The sequence below is a fragment of the Pseudovirgaria hyperparasitica genome (genome assembly GCF_010093815.1).
Source record: "Pseudovirgaria hyperparasitica strain CBS 121739 unplaced genomic scaffold EJ05scaffold_18, whole genome shotgun sequence".
In the NCBI taxonomy this organism is placed as follows: Eukaryota; Fungi; Ascomycota; class Dothideomycetes; order Acrospermales; family Acrospermaceae; genus Pseudovirgaria; species Pseudovirgaria hyperparasitica.
In genome coordinates this window covers 180,733-194,833 of record NW_022985566.1, presented here as the reverse complement: position 1 = coordinate 194,833, position 14,101 = coordinate 180,733, and the positions used below count along the sequence as shown (strand labels likewise).

Here is a 14,101-nt window from a genome sequence, read left to right as displayed (position 1 = left end):
GCCTACAACCAGGAATGGCTTTGCTTGCAAAGATCCCATGCAAAGCCTTTCTTCCCACCTAACTAACCCAAAGCCAGAACATGAATAACCCTAAAATCCGGAAACTAATGATATACACGAATACTGATATGCTGGGGTATTAAAAACTGTTTGAACGATGCGCCGTGGCGGGAGTCGAGAGGCTGTGTCATTGGGGGAAGGGTGTTTTTTTTTTTCTTTTACATGATGATAGCGGGAACTATGAGTGGCATGTCAGTTATTAATCCCCTAACAGCGCAATAGCTCCTTCACTCACCGTCAACGTTCTGCTTGATAGTCTTGTGTGGAAGAATGGATCCACCATTCACGTAGACTTCGTCCCCGATTGCGACATCGTCTCCTAAAACAGTCACATTTTCCAAGCGAGCCCACCTTCCAACAGAGCTGTTCCAGCCAACTATAGTTGACTTAACCCAAGCGTGGTCTTTGACCTTGCTACCCGATAGCAACACACACCGCTGGAGACGAACGCCATCTCCAATCACTACATTGGGCCCAATCGTCACATTAGGGCCAATACGACAGTTCTTGCCGACCTTTGCGGAAGGGTCCATGAGAACGTTACCACCATATACGAAGGGCTCCGACACAGGAGTAAGTTCTTTGGAGTTCTTCTTGGTTAGCGATGAGAGGTATAAGCAAGTTCCAGCCAGAAAGTCCTTGGGCTGTCCAACATCCATCCAAAAGCCTTCTAGGTCAAAGGAGTGGAGCTGTCCGTCCTTGCAGATGGCGGGGAAGGTCTCTTGTTCGATCGAGGTTGGGCGAAGCTCGATGCGCTTAAGCACGGAGGGGTTGAAGATGTAGATACCGGCGTTAATGCGGTTGCCTACGAATTCAATTGGCTTCTCCACAAAGCGATCAATGCGCGAAGGGTGGTCATGCTTGTGCACAATGACACCGTATTTCGAAGGCTCTTCCACCTTGGTAACGATGATTGTACCCTCCTGCCCGTGTTGTCTGTGGAACTCTGCTAGCTCGTTGAATGGGTATTCACAGATGACATCCGAGTTGAGGACGAAGAAAGGCGTGTCGTCCTTGCCTAGAATCTTCTCAGCAAGCTTGAGAGGCCCAGCGGTGCCCAGGGGCTCGGTCTCGACAGAGAATTCAATTCTAACATTAAACTCTTTCTCATACTGTTGCAATTGGTCAGGTTCGTGTTGAGCTAGAGCGCGAGCGTATTCTCATTGTCGCGCTACGAACCTTTTGCAGTGCCTCGGTCATGATTTCTGGTCTGTAGTTTACTGCGAGCACAATGTCTGTGACGCCCGCGGCGGCGAGTGCTTTGACCTGATGGTAGATCATAGGCTTGTTGGCAAACTCCACCAACGGCTTCGGAAGCGTGAGAGTCTATCATGTTGTCAATCGGCGAGTCCGCAGTGAGCACCGTCTTGTATACGTCAACAGAGGTACGGCGGGGTATAAGAGGCGTACGAGAGGTCGAAGACGGGTGCCAAACCCTCCAACGAGAATAAGAGCTAATAGGCGACTATGTCAGCATGTGACTACACGGCTGGATAGAGCTGTTGCAACGACACACCTTTCATGATTGCGGTTTCGGTGAGAAGCTGGCTTGTGGGGGGAAAGAGGTGGCTATGAAGCTGGTAGAGACGAAAATGGAGAAGCTGGAGAGATGGAGTGGATTGTCGCAATGGAACTGGCGTGGGTTGGAGAAGAGACAGGTAAAGCTGAGTGAGTGGAAGGAGAATAGAGTAGAGGACAGAGTGACAGAGCGAGGGCGGTGTGAATTGGCCAGGACTATTAAGCAGCCAGGAAGAAAAGTCACGATCCTCTCTTTCTCACTCTAATCCGATCCAATCCGCTAATAAGAATGGGATGTGGCAGCTCGGCCCCTTTCTTTTTTGCCAGTAACGGTGCCAGTAACGGTGCCAGTACCAGAGCCAGTTGCCAGTGCCCAGTGAGCGTGACCCTGCCCTGCGCCGGCGCTGCCTTTCCACCTGCCGAGCCCCCCTACAGACCCTTCACACGTCCCCGCACTGCTGGCCGCGTGAACGAATAGTTCGCCTTCTTCCTCCATCGTTCCCTGTCTTCTCCCACTTCCAGCTTGCGTACGCTCTTCTAGAACCCCCCTTGCTCTTCATTTCTCATTTCTCAAAACAGTCGCCTCGTTTCATATCGAGCCCCATCACTGATCATTTAGTCAACCCTCCTCCGCGCCTCTGTCACGAGATACCGAGCTTCACGGCGGCTGACGTTCCTGAAGCTACCTATGGCCGTCCATCACATCACCAATCATACATTACAGCAGTTCTTAGCAGTCAGCAGAGACTATGGCTTTGGTTTGGGGGGAATGAAGGGCCACAGCTTTCAACTCTCCTCTATGTTGGACAACAACAGACATATAAGCACGCAACTGACATTGTGTCGCAGCAGACAACCAGTGGTCCGCCGTCATGCAGCCACACAAGCCATCTCCACTCGTTTATCTCCTATAGTGCAACCGACAACCCTAGGGGCCGCTTTAGGAAATGATGTATGGCCCCTGCCAGTGGCTTGGCTTTGACAATTTACCTAGGCAGTGGTCGTACTCCCAACAACAACCGCCTCGACCGTTTTGGACTATACATTTATGTGTTTCTGTGAGGCTATCCTAATGGCCATATTGACAGAAGAATAGTGACTTCGTAATCGCTAATGCGAGATCACTAGACACCAATGTCTCTAGAACGACAAGAATCATAATTTTAAGAGACATCTATGGAACAGACTTGTTGTCAATCTACAGGCTCGAAATACGAAACGCCGTCCGCACCCAAGCTCGCCATCGGTTATCTGCTCGTACTATGAGAGCGATTCACAATGCCATACCAGACTCTCTCACCCAGAAACTCCTCTCGTCCATACGCTGGCGGTGGCTCGAAGCTCGGCCAACTTCTTGTCGCGTCCATGTACGGCTCAATATCTTCGTCAGTCACCGTGTATGCTGGCGCTGGCACTCTTGGTAACTCTTCGCTGCGCGCTCGTTCTGCTACGAGTGCTTCGTATTGCTCATGCTCCTGCATCTCGGCGTCAAACTGAGCGCGTTGTTGTCTCATCGATCTCAGCATCTTATTTGTCCTGCATGTCTTCTTCAAAGTCCATGCAATGAATATGAGCAATACAAATATTGCAGGAGCAGACCATTTTACGGCACTATCTATGTCTATTTGTGCTTTGACTTTGACAGGGACGTATTTGTAGTCAACCACTGTCATTGTACCAGGGCCGTCCATGAATCGATTATGCCCACTGTAGCTTGTGCGTAGGGTGAGGTGCGAGCTTTACTTCAGAGATCAGTTCTGCCGGTAGTGTTACTAGATGTGGGTGCTTACTTTCGAGATGGCCTTACAAGGGCTGGTCCTTCTTCTGAGTCCGGTGAAGAGTCCTGGTGACAGGCTATGCGTCGTTGCAATGCCTTCTAAGGAGGATTCGAAGTTAGTGAGCTCTGGAGAGTAGGGTTGCAGGGCTGGAACGCCAAAAAATCACCGTGAATGTCTGATGTCTATCAATTTTTAGTAGCGTGTATCACCTAGGAACAGGAGACCTGGGGCCTTTCGATGGCAATTTATACATACAGCTGTGGTATTATTCTTCCCATGCGTCAGAATCATCACTAAACTGCGCTTGCTACGCATCAAAGAACCGCAAGAAGCTCTATTGGCTACACCAGAAACAGGTTCCATGCACACCCGGATCTCACTACACTCTGGTCTGATATCCTGGTACGTTCACATTGATATCCTATGGATTCCTATCGTCTGCAAAACTGGTACACTAAACACCGCCTATCCAGCCCTCCAAAAACACCAAAAAATGCATGCCGCACAAAAGAAATTATCCTCCAGCCCACACCCAATTCAGCTGTCCAACGAATCGATGCTCCGCTGGTCCTCCGAGTCGACCTCGGAAACCTCGGATGAGGCCTCGGCGTCCCCGGTACCAAGCATCCTCTCCCTGACCTTCACCAGATATAAGATGAAGAAAAAGACCAGTATGACGCACAGGCCGCAGAAAAGGACGAAAAGAGTGATTTTGCTCGAGTTGTCGAGTCTGAAGGGCATTTTGTATGCCGTTTGTGCGTGTAGGTGTGTGCGTGTGTGTGTGTCGGGGAAGAAAACTTTTGAAATGCTCTGTTGGATAGACTGTTTTTGAGGTTAGTCGGGCTGTGGATTGGGCTGATGGGCTGTTTGTTTTTAGAGGAGAAGACTTACGCGAATGGATAAAGAGTGTGAATGGGTCCAATGTCTCAAAGGCTCAAAGTGTTGATGTTAGGTTGTGTAGGGAGGCCTGCCCGGGTGAAGCTTCAAACTGTGGAAAGACTAGGTCTGACGTTAGTCGAAAGTGCTCTGCTTGCTGCTGTTGTGGACTAACGTACGAGGTAGGTACAGAGTTGTAGTGAGCATGTGCGAGTGGAGTGGAAGCGTAAGTATAAGTGTCAAAACTCAAGCAAGTAAAAGCGTATATATATATATATATATATGTATGCGTGTGAGTCCGTGTATGTAGGTATAAATGTATGAATGAAAATAAACAAAAGCACAACCCAAGAAATGCAGGCGAACACCCCCGTATTTATACCCAGAAATTTCCCCAAAACCGGATCTCCATCGCTCGCTCGATTCGTTCTTTCCCCCCTCCTGCCCCCAGTTCCATGGAACTCGCTCAAGCGCGATTATCCGTCATGCTACTTGGTAACCTACGCATCGATGTGGCTCGATTCTTGTTTCTTTTTTCTTTCACTATACCATACTTATTCTCCCAGCATGCCCTAGCGCGATGATGTTCCGTGGAATTGTCGGTCCGGCGTGTTCCGCGCGCTTGAATGCGCGTATATGTGTTGTGTGCGTGCGCGTGGTGGTAGTGAAGGGCGGTTTTTGCGTTGCTTTGGCGTTTGAGGTGTGAGGTTCGAGGTTCGAGGAGATAGAGAAGCGGGTAGATGATATACAAGATCATGAAACATAGAGACATGCCATGTGTATGACCGTGGTAAGGGAGAAAGAGGTAGGTGTTGCCTGAGGCAAGGACATGGCACACTCAAGTGCATTGCCAAATCGAGCTTGTCTTCACGACTTCACAATACTACGCCGCGCTCACAGCAGGACCTCGAGCCATGTCTTCTCTCGAGCCCACGGCGTGAAAGCAAGATAGAGAGAAAGAAGACGTTGCCATCGCCATCTTTTGCAACCCACCCACCGTCCAAATAAGCTCGGGCCAATGAGAGCTGCAGAACGCGTTTTGCAGTCCTGATTCGTTCGGCCTCTCATGCTCGAAACGATGATGTGCCGGCGCGCGCACGTGCGTCCACAGGGCTGAGATTTTCCCGGGATTGTCGGTTGCCTTGTGGGTTCGAGGGTTGAGTCGAGGGGGAAGGGGGCGCGTAGCAAGATGTGAGGTGATGGATGGGGGACGAATTCGGGGAACATCTGAGTGAGAAGGGATATCTGGTAACGGGGGATCAGTATCAGCTTTGTGTGTGTGGAAAGGGGGGATGGCTGAGGTATATCGATTCTGTGAGGCCCCGAAGTGTATGGACGATCCGTTGTAAGAGGAAACGAAGATCTAATGTCTCGTGATCGGGTCAGTCCTGTACGCCAGTTGTAGTGGGATGACGACAGTCTATCGCTATAACATGAGTATCACAGAACGCATACACATCTGCAGGAGCAAAAACATGAGTTTCATTAAGTCGTTACAATATAAAGTGAAGGTGCACAGAATACCCCTCCCGAGCATCTTCAGGGTTGTGCGATTGGATGCTCATGTATAAAGATGTCGCTGAACGCTTGTCAAGAAATGATAAAAAATGCGCTGAAAATACCGCCCTTTGTCATCATCGTCATGTTCGTCATAAAGACGTCCAGAGAGAGGAAACAAGATTCGTCAAGACGTGAGTCGTGAGAGGAAGAAAGAAAAATCGTCTTATGAGGAAAGAGAGATTCGTGATTTGGATGCAGTCTGATGTATATAACGCGGGAATGCAGATAGCCAGTCCCAGTCGTTGAATTTGGTGGTCGTCAGTCGTTCATAAAAGTCGTGTCGTTAGTCCGGGCGGTGATATTGCCGTCCGGATCAGATGCATGGTCGTCAAAGCAAGTCGTTCAGTCGTAGCTTTAAATACAAGATCGTAAAGGGTAGAGTTTGAGCTTGGGCTCTGGTGTCTTTCGTATGAGGGGAAATTTAGCTTCTGTGAATGGTACCGTTGCGTGATGCAATTGATCCATTACCGAGGGACTGGATCAGAGAGGTCATCTATGCCTGGGCCCAGCCGCACTCCTGGAGACAACGCTGGCATCTCTCATAGGCGCGGACATGTCCGCGGCCGCAATAGCAAGTCTCGACCGAGGATTTGCTCGTGTGTCGGCTATGCGTCTGCGGCAATCCAGAGTCACTGCCTCGAGGGCTGCTGCCGCCACTCCCAGTGCTGCCACTATCGGAGTCGTTGATCGACGACTGGGTGTTACGGCGGCCGGTGCCAATAGCAACAGGAAGCCCCTGGACGATGCCGCCCTGGCCCTGACGCTGACCGGGATACATGCCATCGTTGACGGAGAAGTTACGGCATATCATGTAGGCGCGGGTAGCTGCAGCATTGCGTGCCAGATCGTCCGTCTCGTAGTCCTCATCGGTGGTGTACTCTCGGTTGTTGACGCGAACGGTGCAGCCGTAATAACCTCGACGAGTTCGGTAGGAATCATAGGAGGGTTCTGGCCAGTGACGACGTTGGCAAAGACCTATAGTGTTATGTATCAGCCAATTGGATTATGGATATGCACAGAGGTGGACATGACGCCAACAATGAATAACAACGTGGCCCATCTGCAGATGTAGTTCATGTCAGACTCGGCATTTCAGCACTAAGCCCCCAGTCGACGTGATCTGTACAAGGCATCGAGCCCCATGAAATACAACACGACAATCGTTGCAGACTTTCCAAGGCTATGGTACCAAGCACGAATGCAGTCAAACGAGTATCTGAATGTCTTACCAGTAAGGTAGATGTGGTAGAACATCTTCAATGGGCCTCTGGTTACAACAGATTACAGTGGCAACACTTTTTTTTCTTTTCTCAATGGCTTGAAAATTCCCTTCAATGGCCGAATTCGGATGTCTTTCTCGAGTTCTGGCCTGCCCAAACACTGTGCGGTCGATTCGGACGAGGGTGACGGACCACTCACAAGCGAGGCTCCTGCTGTACCCCGAGAGATGCGTGTGGGGAGGCTTGACAATGTGTTAATGTTAGAAGTGACAGTTGTCGTGTCTGCTGGCGAAGTGTTGTCTAAGAGGTCGACAGCAAGGGAGTGAGGTGGCCTGCAGAAGAAGGAATGGGTGGAGGTAGGATATCTTACTCCCTCCGAGTGGGAGACGGAGTGTAATTTAATGGGACAAAAGCGAGCGGAGCAGGCATGCCTGGATATGCGTCCACATCTCGACCGCCAGTAGCAAGATTGTATAGTATTGGCTGTGAGAAATGAATAATCTGCAGGCGTGATTGAGGCTCTGGAGTTGAGACCCATTATTGATGTGTTGGCGTCTCGCTTTACCAGTAAAAGCGGAGTGTGTTCCAGAATGTCAGCTACTTTGATAGACATTTCGAACGAGCACAAAAGTTCACCGGTAGCCCCTCCTCGAGGGCACCCCATAACCCTCGGTTCGCCACTACTATGCAGCAATAGCGCGATTCAACGACCGCTGATCGGGATTGGACCCTGCGAGTCTCGAGCCGTAGGTACGTCAAAGCTCTGTGAATTTTTTTTTGACGTTTGTGATCGGCGGCTCGCACAGACTGATACTGATACTGATATGGAAGGTTGGGGCAAAGCTGTACACATGAGATTCACGTTGACCGGAACCCCGGAGCACCGGAGACATTCATAGAGTTCCTCAGCCTTAACGGGACCATGCGTACGATGTCTATCCCAGCGGTACTCTCGCAAATCCGCTAATGCTGCGGTATTGCTGAGAGGGCAACGCCGAAGGAAGCAAAGCAATTCAAGATCTTGAGCCGTCCCCCGGACTCACGGAACGCACTCAAGATCTTGGATACGCTTGTCAGATGGAGAAACAGAGGCTTTGTTTATTTTGGTAGTCCGGCGGCAAGACCATAGCGAAACTGGCGAGAGCGTCCGTGGAGACGGGCATGTCTCCATGTTGGACGCATCAAATGCCAGCAGCCTTGCCCGATGCGGTAGCGAGGAGGCGGGCATCGCGCCTAAGCTCGAGACTACTGGTGAGTATCTTGACACGCAGCCGTGATGTTGGTGCAGTAGGTTCGACGGTGGCTTCCAGCGAGCTTGAGCGTATCACTACGCTTCGGTTGATCAGGTATAACAACACACCGAGAAGATGGTGTTATTCTAACGCCGACTAGAGCAGCGACAGCACGAGGAGGCCAATGAAGACCAAAAAGATTGATGAAGGAAGAACTGGGCCTGGTGGTACCCACGAGTTGTCGTGTTGTCGTACCCCAGTCATGCACGAATGAGCTGGCAATATGCGCCTTGTAGGAACGGGCGACGACCAACGGCTGCTAGTTGACGCATGAGTCGCAGGAGGAACATGGCATCGAGAGCGCCTGTGCAAAACTTGCAGTAACGAGCAGGAGCAGTGATGAAACACGTCCTCATAGTAGTCTGACGATTGTAGATGTAGTTGGTACAAGACCGTGGAGTATTCTCATCAATTGTGGTGATTATTGACATAATTGTTGTTGTTGTCGATGCAAAACAACCTGACGAATGAGGGGTCAAGCCATTGACCGCATCGATACCTTTCGGCCGGGTCATGACATGCGGACGGCCCAGGGCATTCCTGGCAATTATGTATCAGATGCAGATGCAAAAATGTTTGAACGCAGTTATTCCTCCGCGAATCTGTAGAACCCCTTGAGCGATCGCTGGGTTGGATTCGGCCAGATGATCGCTTTGGGATTGATAATTCGGCCATCCTCTTCCGTGTTGATGGGCATAGCAATGGCCGAATCTTGTCAGCACAGCATCCCGTACATAGTGCATAGGAGTACGAGTAGCCGGAAGGCTCATGATGGCACGCATTGGCTGGAGATGGACACCGTCATGGTCTTTGATGCTGCTGCTGCTGGTGTCAGCCTTCATGAAAGCTGCTAGGTCGGCAGGGTTCGTTCGTGTCAGCAACACAATTGATGTGCAGCAACGAGCAGTCAACGGCCAAGGTATCGCGTCTACCTCGGGTCTCATCTGCAAGCGATTCGCCTCTCCTTGGACAGGCGGCCTGCATGCCAGGGAAGAGGCTTGTAATGCTGGCATGCTAGGCGGCTGAGCCAATGGCTTGCAGTTGGTGGGGAAGACGCAACACGGGAGGTCACTTTTGTGTTGAAAGTCAGATGTGTGTTGGTGTACGGGTACATAGTATACACTACGGTGCGGCATCAAAATTGCGTCTTCGCGCGCGCAGCACGTTACGGGCGCTAGAGAGACTGACTATCACACCTGAAGATCATTAGTCGTTAGTAGGACTGAAGGTCAAAGCCACTGGTCAAGTCCCATTTTCAGGTTCTCGTGATGTGGTTACAATATATCTGAGACTGCTGACCACCTGAGAAGGCAACGATTTGACATGATGTAGTGAGATTTGCCTTGTTGTCTTGTCGTGCACGTGAGGTTGAGACCGACGATATATCTATCCCTTGTCGGCACAATGCTTGCTACACGCAGGACGCACCACATGTGCAGCCTATGCATTCCGGCTGTATGGAGATTCAGACCACATTTCATTCACTGCCAGTCTGGTAGACTATCTGAGCCGTAACCTTCGCTCGACCCAACCAGCGAAGGAACAAGAAAAAGCGGTGAGCATCGCTGGAAGAGACGATGCAACGCCCGCATCCTTCGCCTATACTCCATAATCACATCGTCCACCTCATCCCGCGTGTTATCCCCTCCGAACACGCTGCACACGTCTTGTTTGTTGTCTACCACGCGTTGACTGTACGCGTCTCGCTCAATGATTGCTGAAAATGTCTTGAGGCCTGAGCATATTCGTGGACTCTGAGTAGCAATACATCAACACTGCAAGGGAGAATGTTGGTCTGCATGCAATCACTCGTGCTGCTCTACGGAGTAATTATCGGAAATTTACGGCATAGTAGAGCCTTGCGTCGTGCGGGGGACCCTCCGTGCGTTAGAATAATGCCGATGCCCCTCTATAGCTAGGGAAACTTCTGGGTGAATTAGTGTCGAAAACCAATTGACCAACTGTCACCAGCACAGATCTTCGAGAAGCCATGGCGAAGTCAATCGACCGCATCACGCTGTTCAAAGTTGCAGAGGAGGACATTGATGAGGTGCTAGCACAGTACAAAGGGCTCAAAGAAAAAGCTCTTAAGGTCAATCACGGCGAACCATTCATCCAAGCCATCCAATGCTTACTTTGATGCAACAGGACGACCAGCCCTACATACTCCGTGCTTACGCCCAACGGACCTATCCTGAAGCACGCAACCAGGGGTTCTCCATCTGTGCACACACATCCTTTGCCTCGCTGGAAGACTTCGAATACTATGACAAGGAGTGTGCAGTACATAAAGCATTGAAGGCGGTCGTTGGACCAAAGCAGTCGGGCATGATGATGATGTACATGGATGCAACACCAGAGAGCCGCGGATCGTAGCGTGCGTAGTATTGCACCTCAATATGCACATTGGTATCCAGGAGGTCTGTGTAGGATGGGCTTTTGATACACCCGCCCTGAGAATTTGTGAATTGAGATACAGTCTCGCTCAGAACGCTCCTTTAGCCTCGAAATAACCTCTGATTTTATCGGCCTGCCCAAGTGGAATAACAAAGACTGGATGGACCGGCTTAAGCAGATCCTTCTCGTCCCAGCACCATTGCTCGTCAGTTGCCGGGCAGGTTTCCAGTACGCCATTGCTATTCGAATCTTGAATGGTCCAGCTGAAAGCTGCTGACAACGGAGCGTTGGCGAATGGATTAAGTTCAGATGGCCTATAGACGTACTGAAACTGAGCAGCGCATAGACCAGCTAGGTTGTAGCAGGTATGATATGCATCCGGATGTCTGCAAATGGTTAGATACATGCGTGATTGCGTGAAATGGTGTATACTTTTTTGGCTTGTCTCTGAGCCCACCATTTTTTCCCTGGCAACAGCACAATATCCAACGGGCAAGGCCATTCTTGCTCCATAATTCCTTACCATTTCTCGGATGAGTATCCGGTCCCCATATGGCACATTCAAGCATTGACCAGCAGCCACCGACCCAATGACTGTAACAGCCATCCACGAGCTTGTTAGTACGTCCAGCAAATCCACCTTCGGGTGCGTGTTGCTGCGACGATAGCCATGCCGTCAGGCTGTGTATATCAAGATATCTAGGCTGTCAGCATATGTCTCGTAAAGAAGGAGTACAACAACGTACTTGGGTATCATCTCATACGGTGCTCCAATAAGACTCAAGCAAGCCAAGGCGCAGAAAGCATAAGCACCATGTGCTTCATTCCCGGGCGAGGCTCCTATACCGCCTTCAAAGCTTTGGCACCTTGATATCCATTCCGGTAGACCAGTGAAGAACGTCTCATCGCCGTTAACGCGTGCGGGGGACCCTTTGGGTAGCTCGAGCGGTAGATTGAGCAGCGACACAATCGTCATGGCACAGTATGCACCGCGAATATCCTCCTCAGCACCTGGAGCCACCGTGAAGCCACCATCACGCTGCTTCATGTTACCTAAAAACTCCCACATGGCTTTACGGTCGATCATGTCGTAGCACTCCTTGCCCCCAAGGATCGCCAGACTCAACACGCCTGCATACGAACCCGCGACGTGTGAGTACTGACCATGCCCACCACCGAACCCCCCCGTAGAATTCTGCGCTGCAAGTAGATTTGAAATGAGCCTAGTAGAGATGTCAGGTGGGCTTCGTGTGTAACATGCAAGAACGTCCCATTGGCGCCTGTACGCGAATGTGCAGAAAGACGGTAAAGAGATAGTGATAACTTTTTGAGTTTTCGTGATCGAACAGCAAGCATTTGACACCTACCGTTGCCTGTATTTATCCAGGTTCTCACCAAGCATCGCCAGTCCCGAGAGTGACCAATAGTAGATCCATGGTCTACTTGCGTCCACCGCAACGAACCCAGCTGGATAGTCTTCCAGTGCGTCTTTCAGGAATTCCACATGATTGTCTCTCTGCAGCGCTTGGATGCCTCTGCTATTGAGTGGTTGCTTGTTCGGATTGCCCTCTAGAAATGGTAAACAGTCTCTGATCACACCATCTTGAACTTCTGAGCTCTCTGTCGATAAGGAGTCTTGGATGATAGGACGAGATGTATAGAGTGCTGGAATAGGTGGGTAGGGCGAGCGTCTTTGCCCATCATCGGACACAGATAGCTCTTCAATACGACTATACAAGTCCGGCAGACCGGTTTGCGATGTGGATGACGCCATACTTCTCTTGAATAGTATTTTCCGATGGCCAGTCCTATGAGCTGTATGTCGCATAGAAGAAGTTTGCGGCGTAGCTCAGATGGGTGTGACGGTTATTGAGTAAGTTCTTGGCATGCTCTGGTTACACAAAAGTGGTTCTCGAACGTGTCCAAAGATTCTGAATTGTCAACTTATGATGTTCACCGTATGTAGCAGTATGGCCTAGTACTATATCTTGTTTTTGACAAGCAATCTGCGATGCAAAGACAATGCCAATCATATCCTGCATCCCTCGGTGGACCTAGCTCAGCGCTCGGGCCATAGTACCTGTTTCATGACTTCACTTCTTCTGCATGACCACACCTTGCCAACATCCACATTATTGACGAGTATTGACTTCACTGCTCTGCCGTAGTGCCCACGTCCAGCTCAAGGTTTTTTTCCCCGGCTATCAAGGGCTCACTCATCGACAGTACGAATATCATGCGGCACCAATTTGTGTTGCTTGCATTTTCCCATAGATGCATAGTCCATCGTTGAACGCAAACATCACCCCTTTTCATATGCCGCTATTCGCCACTGTCCAGAACGCAATATATCTCGCCCTCTAGAACAACACCGTAGTCGATGGATACAGTGCGATGCATAGCGTGCTTGAAGCCCGCATGTCGCTTTTAGCAGGTCAAGAGGAGAGTCCGAAGAGCGCGTACCGCAAAGTCAGCGTATCGCAGTACTTGTCCATTACCTATAGTGAGGCCTGGATCGTTCTCAAGGTCGCCCTTGTAGGTCTTGATGATGTCCTCCTCGCAGTTCAACCCCATCATGAGACCCTTCGCACACGTAACTTAGTCCAAGCTTGACTGTAGGATTGTCAGCTTATTGGCGTAAGAGAAACATCCTCAGCCAACGCATTCGAAAACATGGCCAAGCCCGCGGGATTATGGGTGGTAACGAAGCGTTTGGGTTCCCGCAGGTTGCTTTCTTGAGCCATGGTAAGATCGAAGTATCCTACTACAAGTCTGAAACCAAGCACTATCGAGTATATTGATAGGCACGACTGGTATGTTGATCGCTTAATGACCCGTACTTGTAGATACGTAAGATTATCTTATATACAGATGTCATGATCTGATTTTGCGACACTGATTGTAGCTCAACGATCTCCAAGCCCTACGCAGCGGCAGTACGTGAACAGAAATCATGACACTACATACGCTGAGTATCACACCTGATCGAGCAACTTCACACGTCAACATCCAACTTTGCTCATGTCAGTTTCTCGACCGGTTTCGCTTGGAATATACCGATGTCGTTTGCACTGATATTTGAATCTAGAAGACGCGCACTATTACCAGTATTTGCAGTAATATTACTGTATGCCAGCCCAAGCTTTTCGCTATTGATCCTAAGAGCAAAAGTGAGAGTAACGTTCGACAGATGTAGCATCTTGGCCATCATAAATGCGCAAACAAGACCCGCTTGCCGTTGGGTCTATGCCATCTATGGCTTCCGTTGTTCGCATGAATATCCAGCAGTCTGTACTGCCCTGAGAATCACTTGAGTCCCGCAGACCGAGGCGTTCGGAACACCAAAAGCATACTCGTTGATTACCAAAACAAAGCTATCACACATGGTAGCGAGACTGCA

The 14,101-nt window shown here is 50.1% G+C and overlaps 8 protein-coding genes across 8 annotated transcripts; 1 reads left to right on the top strand and 7 right to left on the bottom strand.

The window, feature by feature from the left end:
- Positions 1–102: 102 nt before the first annotated feature.
- EJ05DRAFT_479912 (putative mannose-1-phosphate guanyltransferase) lies at positions 103–1,707 on the bottom strand. Its single transcript, XM_033744768.1, has 5 exons — positions 1,577–1,707; positions 1,471–1,514; positions 1,240–1,386; positions 296–1,172; positions 103–238 (listed from the first exon to the last, which is right to left on the bottom strand). Exons 1-5 carry the CDS (start codon positions 1,581–1,583, stop codon positions 219–221), a joined length of 1,095 nt encoding a protein of 364 aa, XP_033596342.1. The 5' UTR covers positions 1,584–1,707; the 3' UTR covers positions 103–218.
- A 1,118-nt stretch (positions 1,708–2,825) lies between these two features.
- On the bottom strand, positions 2,826–3,269 carry EJ05DRAFT_541459 (uncharacterized protein; the record flags this gene model as incomplete). Its single annotated transcript, XM_033749663.1, has 1 exon — positions 2,826–3,269. One exon carries the CDS (start codon positions 3,267–3,269, stop codon positions 2,826–2,828), a length of 444 nt encoding a protein of 147 aa, XP_033596341.1.
- A 507-nt stretch (positions 3,270–3,776) lies between these two features.
- Positions 3,777–4,136, bottom strand: EJ05DRAFT_479911 (uncharacterized protein). The gene has a single exon (XM_033744767.1). The coding sequence runs from the start codon at positions 4,095–4,097 to the stop codon at positions 3,894–3,896; it is 204 nt and encodes a 67-aa protein (XP_033596340.1). The 5' UTR covers positions 4,098–4,136; the 3' UTR covers positions 3,777–3,893.
- A 2,149-nt stretch (positions 4,137–6,285) lies between these two features.
- Positions 6,286–7,046, bottom strand: EJ05DRAFT_504489 (uncharacterized protein; the record flags this gene model as incomplete). Its single annotated transcript, XM_033747577.1, has 2 exons — positions 6,286–6,767; positions 7,022–7,046. 2 exons carry the CDS (start codon positions 7,044–7,046, stop codon positions 6,286–6,288), a joined length of 507 nt encoding a protein of 168 aa, XP_033596339.1.
- EJ05DRAFT_157987 (uncharacterized protein) lies at positions 6,698–7,863 on the bottom strand. The gene is made up of 2 exons (XM_033739388.1): positions 7,022–7,863; positions 6,698–6,767 (listed from the first exon to the last, which is right to left on the bottom strand). The coding sequence occupies exon 1, from the start codon at positions 7,674–7,676 to the stop codon at positions 7,074–7,076; it is 603 nt and encodes a 200-aa protein (XP_033596338.1). The 5' UTR covers positions 7,677–7,863; the 3' UTR covers positions 6,698–6,767; positions 7,022–7,073.
- Positions 7,864–10,208: 2,345 nt separating this feature from the next.
- On the top strand, positions 10,209–11,084 carry EJ05DRAFT_479909 (uncharacterized protein). The gene is made up of 2 exons (XM_033744766.1): positions 10,209–10,396; positions 10,453–11,084. Exons 1-2 carry the CDS (start codon positions 10,295–10,297, stop codon positions 10,678–10,680), a joined length of 330 nt encoding a protein of 109 aa, XP_033596337.1. The 5' UTR covers positions 10,209–10,294; the 3' UTR covers positions 10,681–11,084.
- On the bottom strand, positions 10,455–12,708 carry EJ05DRAFT_479908 (terpenoid cyclases/Protein prenyltransferase). The gene is made up of 4 exons (XM_033744765.1): positions 12,069–12,708; positions 11,448–11,924; positions 11,134–11,400; positions 10,455–11,087 (listed from the first exon to the last, which is right to left on the bottom strand). Exons 1-4 carry the CDS (start codon positions 12,473–12,475, stop codon positions 10,790–10,792), a joined length of 1,449 nt encoding a protein of 482 aa, XP_033596336.1. The 5' UTR covers positions 12,476–12,708; the 3' UTR covers positions 10,455–10,789.
- A 136-nt stretch (positions 12,709–12,844) lies between these two features.
- EJ05DRAFT_514380 (uncharacterized protein) lies at positions 12,845–13,445 on the bottom strand (the record flags this gene model as incomplete). Its single annotated transcript, XM_033748524.1, has 2 exons — positions 12,845–13,284; positions 13,350–13,445. The coding sequence occupies 2 exons, from the start codon at positions 13,443–13,445 to the stop codon at positions 13,129–13,131; spliced, it is 252 nt and encodes an 83-aa protein (XP_033596335.1). The 3' UTR covers positions 12,845–13,128.
- Between the last annotated feature and the right edge of the window lie 656 nt (positions 13,446–14,101).